Here is a 17,019-nt window from a genome sequence, read left to right on the forward strand (position 1 = left end):
TACTTTAGACTTTAGTGGTTGGTAACTTGGAAAATTATGATCAATTTACGAGAGAATTATTTATATTAACCGTTCATTAATCGAAAGACATTCTGCGTTTAAACTCTAAAACTTGAGAGCTAATTTAGAAACTCCAAGCTTTAAAAATGCTACTCAATCCTCCTGTGGGAACTCATTAACATATCCATCAAGTTTTTACCATATGTATCACAATTCCACATAGAAATTGAGAAATATTTTTTGACGTAAAAAGAATGAGAATTCACGTTGGATTCTTAAACTCCGAAGATCATATAAAACTTTAAAAACAAATTAAAAAGAAAAATTAAAAAGCCAAATGAAAGGTTGGATCTAATCATGGCTTAGAGTTGTCGAAACATTTGCTACAAAGTTTTTTTTAAGTTCTTCTATAAAATTAGAGAATCTGTAATATATAAAAAATTAAAAGCAAAGAAAAATAAAAATGAAAAAAAATGTAGTTGCCTGTAGCAATTTCACTTCCAGCCGGCAGATTAAAAGTTTCGATGTAAGTTATAGGGCTAACCTTTGAACAATCTAAAAAAATTATTTAAAAAAAACACTTTTGTTTTTCGTGGACAAACAAAAATACCTATAAATAAGAAAAGAAATTAGGCACAGATATTTGGCAACGTAGATCTAGCGAGTCCAGGCGAATTCAATTCCGTCAGTCTTCAACGCAAGTCGTTTTTTCCAAAACCCACACGCTAAACCGCCCTCACCGTCGTCGCATTTGCTGGACGCTCTCATATAATCGCTTTGCTTTCAAACAAGAGCAACAACACTTCGAAATTTCGAAAGCTCTCAACTTCCCACTTTCCTCTCTCTCTCTCTCTCTCTCTCTCTCTCTCTCTCGCCGGCCCGTCGTTGTCTTCATTTCTTCACAGATCTAGGTCTCCGAAACGTCAACGTTTCGAGCTCGCCTCAGATCTCCTGGATCTGAGTCTGACGCCGTAGTTGCTGCTGCTATCAATCTTCGAAGCTAGCAATGGAGAACCTGATCTCATTGGTGAACAAAATCCAAAGAGCTTGTACAGCTCTAGGTGACCACGGCGAAGCTAGCGCATTACCGACGCTCTGGGACTCCCTTCCCGCCATCGCCGTCGTCGGTGGCCAGGTCCGCTTCCGATCCCTCACCTTCTCTTATCTCTCTCATCGATCCGAGTATATGAACTTTGATTTGTGTTTCTTTTTATCTGCTCTGTAATTTATCCCCCGAGTTTGACCAAAGCTTAATGCTTCGAACTAGTTTATACTCGTGGTGCTTAAAAACTAATGAATTGCTGTTATGTGTTTCGGTTGAACTGCTAGGAATTGTCTACGCTAAGTGGAACATGTTTGCTAATTGGGAAGAAAAAAGAAACAAGACTTGTTGAATATGATAGCAAATTTTAGAAGAATTGGTTGAAGTACTGAATATGTTGTGATGCTAATATATAATGTTTGCTTATATTTTTGTTCTGTCGTGCAGAGTTCGGGGAAGTCTTCTGTCTTGGAGAGCATTGTTGGGAAGGACTTCTTACCACGTGGTTCTGGTAAGACTGTCGAAGCCCAAGAAATCTTAGTTATTTGTGGCAGTTTGGTCCGTTGGCTGGTGTTAGTTGCTTAGTCATTTAGATAGGCTTAGTTCTTTTTATGTCATTAACTCTCTGTAATTGTTATTGTTGATTCTTGTTCTTGGATGTTTGTTTAATAATGCACGGGGAAATAATTGCAGGAATTGTTACTCGGCGTCCACTTGTTTTACAACTTCATAAGATTGAAGAAGGCAGCAGAGAATATGCGGAGTTCCTCCATCTTCCTAGGAAGCGGTTCACCGATTTTGGTTGGTTTCTTTATCTTCATTGTAATTTGGTTGTCGGGATTTCTGTTGCTATATAACAATGCCATTTAATTTTTATTTGTATCGAAGTTTGTAAATTTTCAATAAAGAGTTCGCCTCTTAGATGATTTTCCCCATATTAGAATTTGAAAATAACATCACAAAGAAGAAAATCCAGTGAGTCGATATATCTTGTAAGAGAGGGAGAGAGAGAGAGATAGCTACTTGCATGTTTATTTCATTTTATATGATTACCATTTGTACAGCTGCTGTGAGAAAGGAGATTTCAGACGAGACAGATCGAGAAACTGGCCGCAGCAAACAAATTTCTAGTGTTCCAATTCATCTTAGCATCTATTCTCCTAATGGTAAGCTAATGGATCTTTTTTCTTCTACTTGTTTGCTTAACTTAAACTAAAGAACACTATGATTTTGGAATGGGAATGTGAACTTGGTATCCGACCTATCTTGCAGCAACATGGAACAATGTGGGTAGACTCAAATTAAGTTTCATAGACTGTTTAGTTAATAGTTTGAATGTGACAAGACAATCTTGGGTTAAATTTCCTTCGTAATACTGGTCTTTGCCCCCCTGAAAACATAGTCCACAAAAGTTTTGCAATTCGTTTCACATTTCTTTTCAAAACAATCTCCAACAGATAAATTGGAAGGTCATTTCTACTTGGACTGCATCTAAAATATTAAAGTCATTGGGCCTCAACTAATAGAGTTTTAATCTCAGGGAAAGGCGTCCAAAGTTTTCTTTCTTATTTATCTGCATGATAAAATTTTCATATAATTTTAGGTTTTTGTAGGCACATTTTGATCATCTCATCTAGGGATTTAACCTATTTATAATTATTTGATTCTTGGCAGTTGTCAACTTGACACTTATTGATCTTCCCGGGCTTACAAAAGTGGCTGTTGGTAAGTATCATCGATCTCATAGATTTATCAATTGTTATGCAGGCAGGCACTTTACATGCATTTTTCTTTGCCATTCTATCTGTCTGAAAAAGTCTTAAGGAAAATGGAAGAAGGAAAGGTGGAACATGAAGCCCTCACTTTTAAAATTCAGGACCTGCCTTAACAAAAAAATCTGCTTGATCATGTTCCCCTAGGGAATTAAAGACTTTTTTTTTTGGTCGGATAGGAACCTAAGACTTAACCTTTGACATTTTTAAACAATTCTCATTTCATTTCCCTTGTTTTATTTGCAAAAGAAGACAGAACTACTATCTGTATATATAAGACTACACTAACAACTTTTCTTTGGCATGTAGAGGGTCAATCGGATACTATTGTGCAAGACATTGAAAATATGGTTCGCTCCTACATTGAGAAGGTAATATCCACTGCAATCTTGTATTCTTTTTCAATGTTATCTACGCTGAATCATTTCGTGTCTTCAACATTTTATGCAGCCCAACTGTATAATTCTAGCAATTTCACCTGCTAATCAAGATCTTGCTACATCTGATGCAATTAGAATCTCTCGTGAAGTGGATCCAACAGGTGACTCTAATACTGTTTTCTACACATTGCAAATATCTTTGCATAATTCTTGACTGTTGTATCTAGCATAGGAAACTGTAGATGGTAAAGGATTCAGTATATTGCCATTCTTTTTACAGGGGAGAGGACACTTGGGGTCTTGACGAAGATTGATCTTATGGACAAGGGTACTGATGCAGTTGAAGTAAGTTTGCCTAGTATCTTGTTTTAAAACTGAATGATTTGGTAGCAACTATTAAGCTAGAAAGTCTAAAGAAATATAGCTTCATGTTTTATTGCCCAAAAGATCTTTCTGACTTTTCTATAGTTATACCTGAATATTTTAAAAATAGCTTAGTATAGAGGTATCCAGGCTGATTCATGACTAGATGCATTTATAGGCAAAGAGTTATTTAGTTTTATATATATATATATATATATATATATAGGGAACTTCTCCATTGCGAAGTCAGAAGATGAGGACTGGTTACGGATTTCTGTTTTTGACCGTTGGATGATTTCAACGCTTCAGATTGGTTTTTTTTTTTCCTTCTTTCTTCCTCTCCCCGATTTCAGTCTTCTCTCTCTTTCCTTTTTTATTTCCTTTCCTTCTATCTCTCTTGCTTTTCTTCTTCTTTCTTCTCTCTCCCCGAGTTCACTCTTCTCTCTCTCACTCTCTTTCTTTTTTTCTTCTTCCTCTTGTCATGGGTGATTTTTTTCTTCTCCTCTCAGCTGGAAAACAGGGCGTTTCCCCTTCTCTCTCTCCTCTCTCTTTCATTTTTTCTTCTTCATTTTCTGAGAATGATTTGGCTACAATGTGCTGGGGTTGGCTTGGGGCAAAAAATTGTCTCGACGTCGGCTTCTATTGGCCTCTTCTTCTACCTTTGTTCAATTTTTATTTTTATTTTGGTAAAAAATTGAAGAAAAGATAATTAAAAAAACCCACAGACGCAGACCCATTCACTCCCCATCCCCTCTGTTATTTCTCCCCGTGGCCTGAAGAAAAAAGAAAACAAAAAAACTCCACTGTAATAATGTATTTGCCCTCTTTTGTAATAGTTGACCACTGCTAGGAAAGAAGAAACAGGGGGGAGAGAGAGAGAGGATAGGGAAACGCAGGAAAAAAAAAAAAAAGGAAATGGAGAGAGAAGAGATAAGGAATAAAGGGAAAGGGCAGATTCTTGAAGCTGAAGTCTGGGGCTTTTTTTTTTGGGCTTCAGCTGGCTATTGACAAGGGTATTCGCGAGCTCATTGTTGAAATGGATGCTGCCACAGTTGCCCAGCTTGTGCAGAAACAAGAGGAAGAAAAGCAAGAGAGAAAGAAGGAAAGGAAATAAAAAAAGAAAGAGGAGAGAGAGAAGACTGAAATCGGGAGAGGAAGAAAGAAGGAAAAATCCAATCTGAAGCGTTGAAATCATCCAACGGTCAAAAACAGAAATCTGTAACCAGTCCGCATCTTCTGACTTCGCAATGGAGAAGTTCCATATATATATATATATATCCACCCCTTCAACTTGTCTCCCACGTTCTTGATCTTCAGACTTTATTTTTGAGGGGGTAGATACATAGGTCATACACACATACAGATATGATCAGGTTCTGGCGTCCATTCCAGATCTGCCTTGTATATAACTCTCTTTGCAAGTCACAATGATTAGCAAATCCCACTTTTTGGCTGTCACTTATTTATCTAGGAGTGTGGTAATGCATATATTTTGGATACCCTTATTTTACGCATTGAAGCAGCATAGCGTTGCAATTATCAATTCTGAGCTTCTTTTCCTTTTTGGGTTACTTAGATATTGGAAGGAAAGTCATATCGGCTAAAATTTCCTTGGGTTGGGGTTGTGAATCGCTCACAAGCGGACATTAACAAGAATGTTGACATGATTGCTGCCCGGCGTAGAGAACGCGAGTATTTTACTACTACTCCAGAATACAGGCACCTTGCTCCAAGAATGGGTTCTGAGCATCTAGCAAAAATGCTTTCTAAGGTAGGCAACTGGATAGCCTTCATTAATTTGGTTTCAATATCTATAAGAGGAAATCAAGTTAATAGCTTTTTTGTATTTAATCTGTTGGGTTAATATTGGTTGTTTTCACTAAATTATTACAATGGTTACTGTTCCAGCATTTGGAAACAGTAATTAAGTCGAAAATCCCGGGGATCCAGTCCCTCATTAGCAAGACCGTTGCTGAACTTGAAGCTGAACTGAGTCGCCTTGGAAAGCCCATTTCTGCTGACGCTGGAGTAAGTTTGCTTTGTTTCTTGTAGTATCATTTTAAAGTTTCTTGCTTTAAATTCACCTCAGTTTTTAACTTTTACAAGAGTACTGATTGATTGCTTTGGACATGCAGGGAAAACTGTATACAATCATGGAGATATGTCGTCTATTCGATGGAACATATAAAGAACATCTTGATGGCGTGTATGCCTCTACCACTTGTAGTTCTCATACTGGGCAGTGCCTATGTGCAGGCTCAGTATTCATTTTCTCGGTTAATCCATTTGATAGAATGGTCTGAAATTAATATGTTCTTTGTTGTCCACAGGCGCCCGGGCGGTGATAAGATTTACAATGTTTTTGATAACCAGCTTCCTGCTGCTCTAAAAAGATTGCAATTTGACAAGCAACTTTCAATGGAAAATATAAGGAAGCTCATTACTGAAGCTGATGGATATCAACCTCATCTAATAGCTCCTGAACAAGGATACCGTCGTCTCATTGAATCCTCTGTAATTACTATTAGAGGTCCTGCTGAGGCAGCTGTTGATGCGGTATGAAAAAAGATTACTTTTCCTTCAGTGTGAATTGCAAGTATTTACTTTATTACGCTGCTTGTACGATGATGAGTTATTTTTCAATTTTTCATGATTTCAGGTTCATGCCATTTTGAAGGATCTGGTTCACAAGTCTGTCAATGAGACTCCAGTATGTTCACAACCATGTTTAATTTTTTGTTTCTATTGATATTTTTTCCTTATGTTGTTCTTTTGGTGTTAGTTTTGGTAGTTCTCGTAATACAGTGGTAAATTTTTTTTTTTTTCGTGTGTTATTTTCCTCCTTTTTGGTTATTCTTATTCCTCTTGGGTTCATAGATTCTTAAGATCTTGGATAAATGGTACTCTTTTTTGTTTTGCCAAATATAAACGTTGCTTCTGGGTTCATACTTTTGCAAGTGGTTGGGTAAATGTTTCCCTTGTTGTCTTACAGGAGCTAAAGCAGTATCCTGCTCTTAGAGTAGAGGTTACAAATGCAGCTAGTGATTCACTTGAGAGAATGAGAGAAGAAAGTAAGAAGGCAACACTAAAGCTAGTTGATATGGAGTGTAGTTATCTGACAGTTGATTTCTTCCGTAAACTTCCTCAAGATGTTGAGAAGGGTGGCAACCCATCACATTCGATTTTCGATAGATACAATGATTCATATCTCAGGCGAATTGGTGAGTCTCATGAACTAAAACTTACCCTTGCATGTATTTTATGTTGGTCAAACTTTGTTTTATCTTCTATTAAACCAATAACATGGTTAATTGCTAATCATGACAAAGCACCTTATCCAATCACTACGTTTTTTTCTCTTTAAAAAAACAGGGACAACAGTTCTGGCTTACGTCAATATGGTATGTGCAAGTTTGCGTAACTCCATCCCCAAGTCTATTGTCTATTGTCAAGTCCGAGAGGCAAAACGAAGCTTTCTTGACCATTTCTACACTGACTTGGGAAAATTGGAGGTTAGTACAAAAATCTTCTACCTACAATTTCTAGGGGTGAAAATTGATCAATCTTTTGGAGAGCAAATATTGACTTTGGATTACTCTAAATATTTTGAACAGACAAAGCAGTTGTCCTCATTACTGAACGAGGATCCAGCAATAATGGAGAGGCGTTCTGCCCTCGCGAAGAGGCTGGAGTTATACAGAAGTGCTCAAGCAGAAATTGATTCAGTTGCTTGGGCTAAGTAGGCATGCATCACATGCGCGATTTCTTTTCGGATGTGGATTTTGTCGAGAAGGCCACACAATTCATTCATTTAAGATTTTGTTGTAATGGTTGAAATGAGGGGGGTTTGCTGATTAATTTTAGCCTTCATTTTATGTACTAACAAATTGACAAGAGGTGATGCCATCTTTTACTTGATGTCGTTATGCTTGTTTTTTCAACTTCGACATTTATATGGTATATATGATTTGCTAAATGGGTGTCCCGTATTTTTTAATGTGCTTTGTACTTTAAACTTTTTTTAACCAATTTTAATGTTTTCTAAATTATCCAACTTCTTTATTTTAATTTCTAATTGGTTTTCTACTTTTTACTCTTCTAAATCTCTTTTTCCCCCAGCTGTATCCTAATCCCCTCTCTTTTTCCAATTTGGGGAATGCTAGCCACCTTTCTCATGACATGTGTCACTTTTTTTACACTACATTGTTACAATGTAATTAATGTATCAAATAAGATAACATTTGTTTCCAAATTTGTCCTTATTTTTTTTGTTATTGATTTTAATGTTTTCTTACATTTATTATCCAAATTTGTTACAACTTTCTTATCACCTTGTTACAAAATTAAATAAGAAAAAACATTTGTTTTTTTTTCTTTTTTGAAAGACTCTAACAAATAAGACTTACCTAATTAATGGTTTAGAAAAAAGAGTCAATAATCAGACTTATCAAATTAATGGTTTGAAAATGTAATCAATGAACTTCCTTTTAAAACAGGCTTTCTTAGAAGGATGTCTTTTGTCTGTATAAAAAAAAGATATATCTTTTATGGATTTTTTTAAGGTCATTACTGTGTTTTTTTAAACCCAAAAAACGTTTTCCTCTAAAAAATAGACATTTTCTTTATAAAAAAACAGATTTTTTTAATTTTTTACATATGGTAAGATAGTTGTAAAAAAAAAGGGATAAATTGAAGGATAATACATTTAATAAGGGTAAACTTGGAAAACAAAAGGTGGTTTGTTTGATGTATTAATGTCATTATTTAAGTGTATGGGAAGTGACACGTGTAATGAGGAAAAGAGAGAAGGTTCAAAATAAAGGTTGGAGAGAAAGTTACTAGCATTCCCCATCATTCAATGAAACAAATGCTAATAGTTAGTTCTTTCTCATGTTGAAATTTTTACATTTTTCACTTCATCACATGCACACTGACTTTCCTTAACTGGTCTATCAATTTTCTATTATGTTTGAACTTATTGATGTGTATGAGTTCCTATTGTGAATTAAGGGAACAAACAAAAGGCAGACAAAATAATCAATGAAATAATGTACGGAATTTTCTTTTTTTCTTCATGTAATTTTCATTTTAAATGACGAAGAAAATTCTAGAGGAAGACATATTAGTCAATGAAATAATGTATGAAATTTCCGCTATTTCTTTATGTAATTTTCATATTAAATGACGAAACGAAGAAAATTCTAGAGAAGACATAATAGTCAATGAAATAATGTATGAAATTTCCGCTCTTTCTTTATGTAATTTTCATATTAAATGACGAAGAAAATTCTAAAGGTACACTTATCAGAAAAGGACATACATGTGCTCATAAATGAAAAGTGAGTGTTTATAAGACTTGAGGAATGCGTTTACCAATCAATCAATGAAGACTAGAGGAAGACTTAAATGCTAATGAATGGCTCCATTTTTTGGTTGGGGGAACGTATGTGTGGGTGTTAAAAACTCATTGGAGAAAGATTAGATGACTATACCACATCATGTGGTAGATAAAGTGTCAATTTGCAAATAACTTTAGTAGCAAGTGGACTACACTAGCCACCTACAGCTTTAAGCATGATCATTCAGATAATGCTTGCATCCTCTGTTTTACAGCGGCTGCTAGCACAAAGAAAGCCGATGCTTTCGTTGCCTCTTCTACCTTCACAGGGCATTGCTCTGCCGGGCTTTCTCACATTGCAAAGAATTCCCCACTATTGCCTTCGGTAGAAGTATGGGTTGTGTCTCAGTTTGTGTGGTTGATCTTCCTAATTGCCTTAGTTAGCTTTGCCTTACCAACTACCTAATGAGACACAATGCCCTTTCTCAGAGAGAAAGTTACTAGCATAACTATATAAGACTTTTACCAGTTGTCACATATGATTATGTGTGTTAAACCCCTTTCAACCTTAACCCTATAATTACACAGAGTAACAAGTATTATTTATTGAATTATTGAAACAATACAATATTCTCAACAACTCATTCTTGATACAATAATTGTCTAATATAGTTGTAAGCCCTTGTTAACCAATTCAATTAGAAACTAATTTCTTAACTAATTAATTAACAAACTGACTATGCCAGCTCATCACTAATCCAGCTCAACAATGATGAAGGTTCCTAACAATGTGATCAGCTGATGTGATGTAGTGTAATTGATTAAAATATAGTCATCCCTACCACCTCATGTAAATCCCACAAGACTCCCATTCACGGAAGGGAAGAAAATAGGGTGAATGCTAGAACCATTTTCTCCAACCTTCTCCATTTTTCTCATGACATGTGTCACTTTACTTACACTAAAAACAATGTAATTAATGCATCAAATAAGGTAACATTTATTTCCAAATTTACCATTATTTTTTTCACATTGATTTAAATGTTTCCTTAAATTTATTATCCAAATTTGTTACAACTTTCTTATCACCTTGTTAAAAAATTAAATAAGAAAAAACATTAGTTTTTTTTTTCTTTCTCTTTTTTGAAAAACTCCAACAAATAAGATTTACCTAATTAATGGTTTGAAAAAAAAAATTTCAATAATCAGACTTATCGAATTAATGGTTTGAAAATGAAATCAATGAACTCCCATTTAAAATAGACTTCCTTAGAAGGACTTCTTTTGTCTGCATTAAAAAAAAAAAGGATATATCTTTTGTGGATTTTTTAAAGGTCCTTATTGTGTTTTTTTTATAACAAAAAAAAAAAACCTCTTTCCTCTAAAAAAAAATAGACATTTTCTTTTTTAAAAAACAGATTTTTAATTTTTATTTTTTACATATGGTAAGAGAGTTGTAAGAAAAATTGGATAAATTGAAGGACAATACACTTAATAAGGGTAAACTTGGAAAACAAAAGGTGGTTTGTTTGACGTATTAATGTCATTATTTTAAGTGTATGGGAAGTGACACATGTCATGAGGAAAATAGAGAAGGTCCAAAAAAAAAAGATTTGAAAGAAGATTACTAGCATTTCCCGGATTTTCACTACTAGAGAAAAGTGACGTTATTTTCACCTCAATATTACTTTTAATAATTACACATGGGATGGGAGGTTGAAGGGTTGCCGCTGTCTCTCTCTTTTCCATTAATTAAAACAGTAACATAACATGATAATACATTTCTACACCATTTTGCTCACCCATGCCATAACAAGTTTTTGGGTGCAAAGATTTTTTTTTTTCTTGACAAAAATGAAAAAGTTCCTAGTTTTTGCTAATCTTTCCTTTTTATGGGTGAAAATAAAGAGAGATAATTTAAATGTACGAGGGGACCATAACCCAGACAAAAACAGAGAAAAGGGTCTCCTCCTAAATTTGATTAAATTTGGTCAGGAATGTTACACCTTTTGAATAATCACTATGATTGTGACAATGAGTCTTTGTCATCATAGATCATATTCAAATATTAAATATTTTTTAACACCTAATTTATTTTGTACCAATATTCCAAGAACTTCATTAATTGGATGCAATTTTTTTGGTTGAGTTAGTTGGATGCATTATTTTTGCAAAATTGAATATCTGAGCATATATAAAAACAATCGTGTACCACTTTACTAACCACATTTTTAATCGAGGTGATCACCATGATTGTGATGATTAGTCTTTGTCATCATAGATCATATTTAGATATTAAATATTTTTTAACACCTAATTTATTTTGTATCAATATTCCAAGAACATCATTAATTGGATGCAATTTTTTTAGTTGAGTTAGTTGGATGCATTATTTTTGCAAAATTGAATATCTGAGCATATATAAAAACAATCGTGTACTACTTTACTAATCGCATTTTTGATCGAGGTGATCACTATGATTGTGACGATGAGTCTTTGTCATCATAGATCATATTCAGATATTAAATATTTTTTAACACCTAATTTATTTTGTATCAATATTCCAAGAACATCATTAATTGGATGCAATTTTTTTGATTGAGTTAGCTGGATGCATTATTTTTGCAAAATTGAATATCTGAGCACATATAAAAACAATTGTGTACCACTTTACTAACCACATTTTTAATCGAGGTGAGTTGTCACACCGGATCGGCTCCGCCGTAGTACGATATTGTCTGCCTTTGGCCCTCTCTTACCCTCATAGTTTTGTTTCTGGGAACTCACGAGCAACTTAGGAGTCTTCCATCCGGAATTGCTTTAGCCCAAACTCGCTTAACTTCGAGTTCCCGACTTTAAAGTCAATGAGCCCAAAAGGCCTCGTGTTAGATGGAGGTGAGGTATGCACATATAAGGCACATCATCCATTTTTCGTTGGTCGATGTGGGATATTACAATCCACCCTTTTAGAGGCTAGACATCCTCGTCGGCACACTCGCACCATACGACAGAGTGGCTCTGATACCATTATGTCACACCCCGGATCGGTTATGTTGTAGCACGATATTGTCCGCTTTGGACCCCTTGCCCTCACGGTTTTGTTTCTGGGAACTCACGAGCAACTTCCAGGTGGGTCACTTTATCCCGAATTGCTCTAATCGAAACTCGCTTAACTTGGAGTTCCCGACTCCAAAGCCAGTGAGCTCTCAAAATAGCCTCGTGCTAGATGGAGGTAGGCATGCACATATAAGGCACATCACCCCCTTTCTATTGGTCAATGTGAAATGTTACATGAGCCCTACATATGGAAGTCTTATCTCTATGGGCACTTGAAAAAAAAAATCTACATGAGTAATTGAAGAGCTAGTGTCAAGTCAATGGTGGGGACGTATGCACATGACAAGCAATGTCTGCACATAAGAACATAGATATTATTGGGGCAATTAGAATATTCTTGTTGAAATATATATATATATATATAGCTTCTATTGAGGATCCTCAAATAAGCTTATTTGAGAGACACCTCTTGTAGGCCCCACTCAGGATTGTATTTCACTAATCCAAACCGTATATTTTGTAGATACTCATTCAAAGATCATCTCTACAAAAAATCACTTGAATCCGATATCATTTGACTACTCAATTGAGTTATTGAAATTTTAGTACTTTCTTGAAGCACCGTGTTCATTGATTTTGTAAGACACAATTGGATGTCAAAAAGGTTTCCGATTTGTCTAATTTTTTGTAAGGATGATCTATGGATGAAGACCTAAACAATAGATGGTTTGGATCATTGGGAAAAAAATTGTAAGATGTAACCTAAAGGGCGTCCTCAAATAAAATTATTTGAGGATCCTCAATAGAAGGTATATATATATATATATATATATATAGTGGCATGCATGCAATTGAGAGATTCAGTGTCATCATTTGAGAAATGAGGTGCTTAGTCGTTGGATCTATTTCAATGAAATCATGTGGTTGAGATTGATTTAAGTGTTTAAACTTGTTTTTGTCTAATGACTTTCCAAAAACCTACATGTACATACGCTTTACAGTGTCCACGTGTTATGATATGGATGGGCGATATTGTTAATATTCCCACTTTTATGATATAATATCAATAAATATCCACTTATATATATTCTAACAAACGAGTTATACCATGTGACATACTCTCATACTACATACAATATAATTACTCGCACTTAAAGCATCCACCATGATGTCCCTAAACCACCTCCTTAGACAAATTTTATGGAGGAATTGGAAAAATACAACTCTAACTTTGCTCCCTATTCACTTTCTTAAATAAACAGACCTCTAGGAATTCCTAAATCTGAGGAGAGAGAAAGGACTTCTAATAGCTCCTTATAATTTAATGTTGTTTCGTTTTATGCATCGTTTAAACTTTTAATTAATACAAACTATTTTTTTTCCATAGAGATGATAACCAATCATATTGAATAAAAAAGAACTATAGTATTTATGACTTTCTAACTTAGAGAGTGATTGGAGTTCAGATTTTCTAGAGTTCCTAAAATAACTTTTGTGTGTTTTTAACTAAATTTTAACTAAAGAATATGGAGCATGACCTTTGCCTACATAATTACTGACTAATTCCTTGTGATCGGGTATTTATTATTTCAATATGTGGTTGTGAAAGTAGCTGGGACATTGAATGTTGGTGTTGACATCAGACAAGCTGCTTTAAACAGTGGTTGCAACATTATATGATTGACAGATAGCAGAGTAGTTTTCATCTTTCAACGAAAACAATCAGTTTCAAAAAAACCAACCAAAATTTTAATTTGACCCTTATTGTCATTATGGTGGTTTTGCTGCTAGCTAGGTTGCATTTGCATATGACTCTGTTCTTTAAAGAAATTTTACTAGTCATGTACATTTTCAACTATAATTTTTATACTATTTTTGCAATTTGATTTTTTGATTTTTTATTTTTTTCATTCGATAGGGAGGGAAATGAGGGAGTATTATATTGGGTTGCCTCAAGATTGTCTTTTACGTGAATCGAACTCGGGTGCATTGTGCAAAAATCCTCAAGATTGCCTCAAGATTTTCTTAAAGTAAAAATCATCATCAATTAGTATACAAATTACAAATTAAATCATCTTTCATTATATAACCAATCAACATGATAATGAAGTAAGTCATTTAATATATATAAATTAAAATTTAGACACATACTTGATTTGAATTCAGATTTAAATATGACTATTTGCTTTTGTGTGACATTTATGAATTTTTTTGGTCGATTTTTTGTGTTGAAATCCTTGGAATTGAAAAAACAAATAAAATTATCAAAGGATTAAAAAAGAGAGCCAAAGAAAGATGATTATTACTTACAGAAAATAAAGTGTTTGCCTTTTTATTTTTATTTTAAAAAAATTATGATTATTAATTGTTGTTAAAAAAAACCCTAAAAAGAACTAAAACTATGATCTACACAAGCGGGTTTTGAAGTCACACCCTAAATAGAAATTGAGGCCCTGTAAACCAACACAACTAGAAATGCCTTTGTGTCAAAAATTTGCTCACTTGGTATATATATATACATAACATTTGTTAATATATACATATATTATACAAATAAAAAAAAAGGGAGTTTCACTAAAACACCCAAAATGAGAGCTGAAATTTTAAAAAAACCCAACACCCAAAACACTTTATAAACACACCCAAAACCCATCATTACACACTCAAAACCCATTTATAAACACACCCAAAAAAATACAATTGTTGACTTTGGGGTTGATTTTGGGTGTGTTTCTATGTTTAAATAGTGTTTAGGTTTTTTTTTATAAATACATGTTTATGATTGAGTTTATTTATAAATTTGTATATAAAAAAATCGGGGGCCTTCAAAAATCAGGAGCCCTATGCGGTGGCACCACTTGCACACCCTCAGGGCCACCCCTGCAAGCAGGCTCTGTCATCACCACCTTTTATTTCTTTTAGGTACATTTTTTATATAAAAAGTTTCTTATAATGAAAAATAAGGCAAACCATGAATTTGGTTCATATTCTTTGGTCCTCTGTATTTCTCAGAAGTGTATGTGTGCCTTCCATTTTTTATATATTAAGTACTTGATATATTTAATCAGTACTGACCACTTTCTGGACTTGTGCAATGCAGAACAGCTTCTGAGGATATCAAGTGGAAATAGAAAGAGTAACACGTGGTGTAAATGAGACACGAGAAGCAAAATTTCTACCATTCAGGGCCATCACACCTAACTTCCATTGATTGGTGAGACCTCAAACTCTGCCTCTCCACCCACACAGTTTTTTTTTTTTTTTCCAGAAGATGAATGAATAGTATTTTTAGGTTTGGAATCAAGTGTTTTTTTCTTTACCAAAATGGTAGGGAGGAAGTTTTGTGATTGACAGTAATGCTAATCGGCTGATTCTGTTCTTCTAATTTGACCGAAGGTTTTTATCGACACAATTTGAAGGAATTTAGTGCTTGAATCATTCTTCTCAGGCAAAACATTGTGGATATGAATAAATTGCTTTTCTTGGAATTTGCAAGATGATATGGGATTTAAAATGTGTGCCACTGTATGCAGGCAGAATACTCAACATCAGAGGTCTGTTGCTGCATGTTTGGTTCAGGTGTCTATGTTGTTGAGCGGGACCGCCAAGAGGAACGTGAAGCCCTTGCTCCTCCTTGGTGGGAGTTCTTCCATTTTAAGTTGCTCTACAAGCTTGTGGATGATGATGGTCCCTCAATCTTTGGTGATGATCCCTCAATCTTTGGTGCCATTTATGAATTCAACTCCCCAGAAGAGGGAATACCTCGTTTTGTAATTGCCTTCCGAGGCACCTTGCGGACGAAAAGAACAATCTTAAGAGATTTTCGTTTGAATCTTCAGGTGCTCCTAAATAGACTTCACCAGGAACCTAGCTTTAAGATTGCTATGCAAGCTGTCCGGAAAATGGTTGATGCAGTAGGTGATTCAAATGTTTGGTTAGCTGGCCATTCCTTAGGGTCAGCCATGGCAATGCTTGCTGGAAAAACTATGGCTAGCAATGGCATTTTCCTCAAATCTTTTCTCTTCAATCCACCATTTGTGTCTGCCCCGATAGAGAGGATTAAGGACAAGAGAGTGAAACACGGGCTTCGGATCGCAGGCAGTGTGATTACAGCCGGCCTCACTCTTGCTATGGAGGCTAAACAACAACCACAACAGAGAAGTCATTCAGAAGAAAACCCTTTCACAACTCTGTCTGCATGGTTCCCTAGTCTATTTGTCAATCCAGCTGATGACATCTGCTCCGAATATATCGGGTATTTTGAACATAGGAAGAAGATGGAGGACATTGGAGCAGGAGCCATTGAGAGGTTAGCAACCCAGAATTCTCTTGGGGGTCTACTAATGCATGCAATGGGAAAGCAGCCAGCGCCGGAGCCTCCATTGCACCTCATTCCTTCTGCAAACCTGACAGTTAATTTGACCCGGTCACGGGATCTCAAAGAAGCCCATGGAATTCACCAATGGTGGAGAGACGATCTGCAACTCCAGTCTGAGGTTCACAAATACAGAGAGTTTTTGGTGTAATTGTTCTGATTATTTTCCATGTACTCGTGGTTTTAAGTAGTCAAACAGCCTCCAATCTTGTTTTCATCAGCCATGATTGTGTGAATGCAATGGCATAAGAGGAGGAGCAAGTAGGGAGCTGCTTGGTTGTGTGAATGCAATGGCATAAGAGTTGTAAATTATGAGTTGCAGAAAGGAAATTTCATTTGAAGCTACTGATTTCTTTCATGGGTGGCTTAATGCTTGAAGTGAGGGCCATCACTTCTCATTCGAATGACGGATCGATAGGTAAAAATTAAAATTAATAGAAAAGGTATTGTGGTGGCAAAAAAATAATTACGTACTGCTTTTCATTTTTTTTTTTACTGGGAATGTTCCCAAATTGCTCCCGCAGGCCGCAACAAAGTGTGAACAAACATAGAGAAAGTCAAAAAAACGCATGCTCGAATCCCAATGACCATCTTGACCCAAAAAAAAAAAGAGAATCCCAATGAATGACCATGGCTGCCACTCTGCCATTTCCTGTTGTTTTTCTCTTTGGCAAAAGCACACTTTTTTACCA

General features: G+C 35.2%; 1 protein-coding gene and 1 pseudogene across 2 annotated transcripts; both read left to right on the forward strand.

The window, feature by feature from the left end:
* The first annotated feature begins 542 nt into the window (after nt 1-542).
* Nucleotides 543-7,533, forward strand: LOC103337745 (dynamin-related protein 5A). The gene is made up of 16 exons (XM_008240914.3): nt 543-1,135; nt 1,490-1,553; nt 1,736-1,843; nt 2,107-2,208; nt 2,717-2,767; nt 3,124-3,185; nt 3,265-3,355; nt 3,475-3,539; nt 5,134-5,328; nt 5,466-5,585; nt 5,693-5,763; nt 5,888-6,113; nt 6,217-6,267; nt 6,550-6,778; nt 6,930-7,069; nt 7,172-7,533. The coding sequence occupies exons 1-16, from the start codon at nt 1,007-1,009 to the stop codon at nt 7,298-7,300; spliced, it is 1,833 nt and encodes a 610-aa protein (XP_008239136.1). The 5' UTR covers nt 543-1,006; the 3' UTR covers nt 7,301-7,533.
* A 7,448-nt stretch (nt 7,534-14,981) lies between these two features.
* On the forward strand, nt 14,982-16,672 carry LOC103337746 (GDSL esterase/lipase At4g10955-like; annotated as a pseudogene). The gene is made up of 2 exons (XR_016121892.1): nt 14,982-15,166; nt 15,486-16,672. The product of XR_016121892.1 is annotated as a GDSL esterase/lipase At4g10955-like (transcript).
* Nucleotides 16,673-17,019: the final 347 nt, after the last annotated feature.

This window comes from Prunus mume, linkage group LG7, assembly GCF_029339155.1.
Source record: "Prunus mume cultivar Tortuosa linkage group LG7, ASM2933915v1, whole genome shotgun sequence".
In the NCBI taxonomy this organism is placed as follows: domain Eukaryota; kingdom Viridiplantae; phylum Streptophyta; class Magnoliopsida; order Rosales; family Rosaceae; genus Prunus; species Prunus mume.

Coding starts and splice junctions, on each gene's coding strand:
- LOC103337745 (XM_008240914.3), top strand. CDS start 1,007: ATGGAGAACCTGATCTCATTGGTGAACAAAATCCAAAGAGCTTGTACA. Junction 1,844..2,106: donor GAAGCGGTTCACCGATTTTG/GTTGGTTTCTTT, acceptor CCATTTGTACAG/CTGCTGTGAGAAAGGAGATT. Junction 2,209..2,716: donor TAGCATCTATTCTCCTAATG/GTAAGCTAATGG, acceptor GATTCTTGGCAG/TTGTCAACTTGACACTTATT.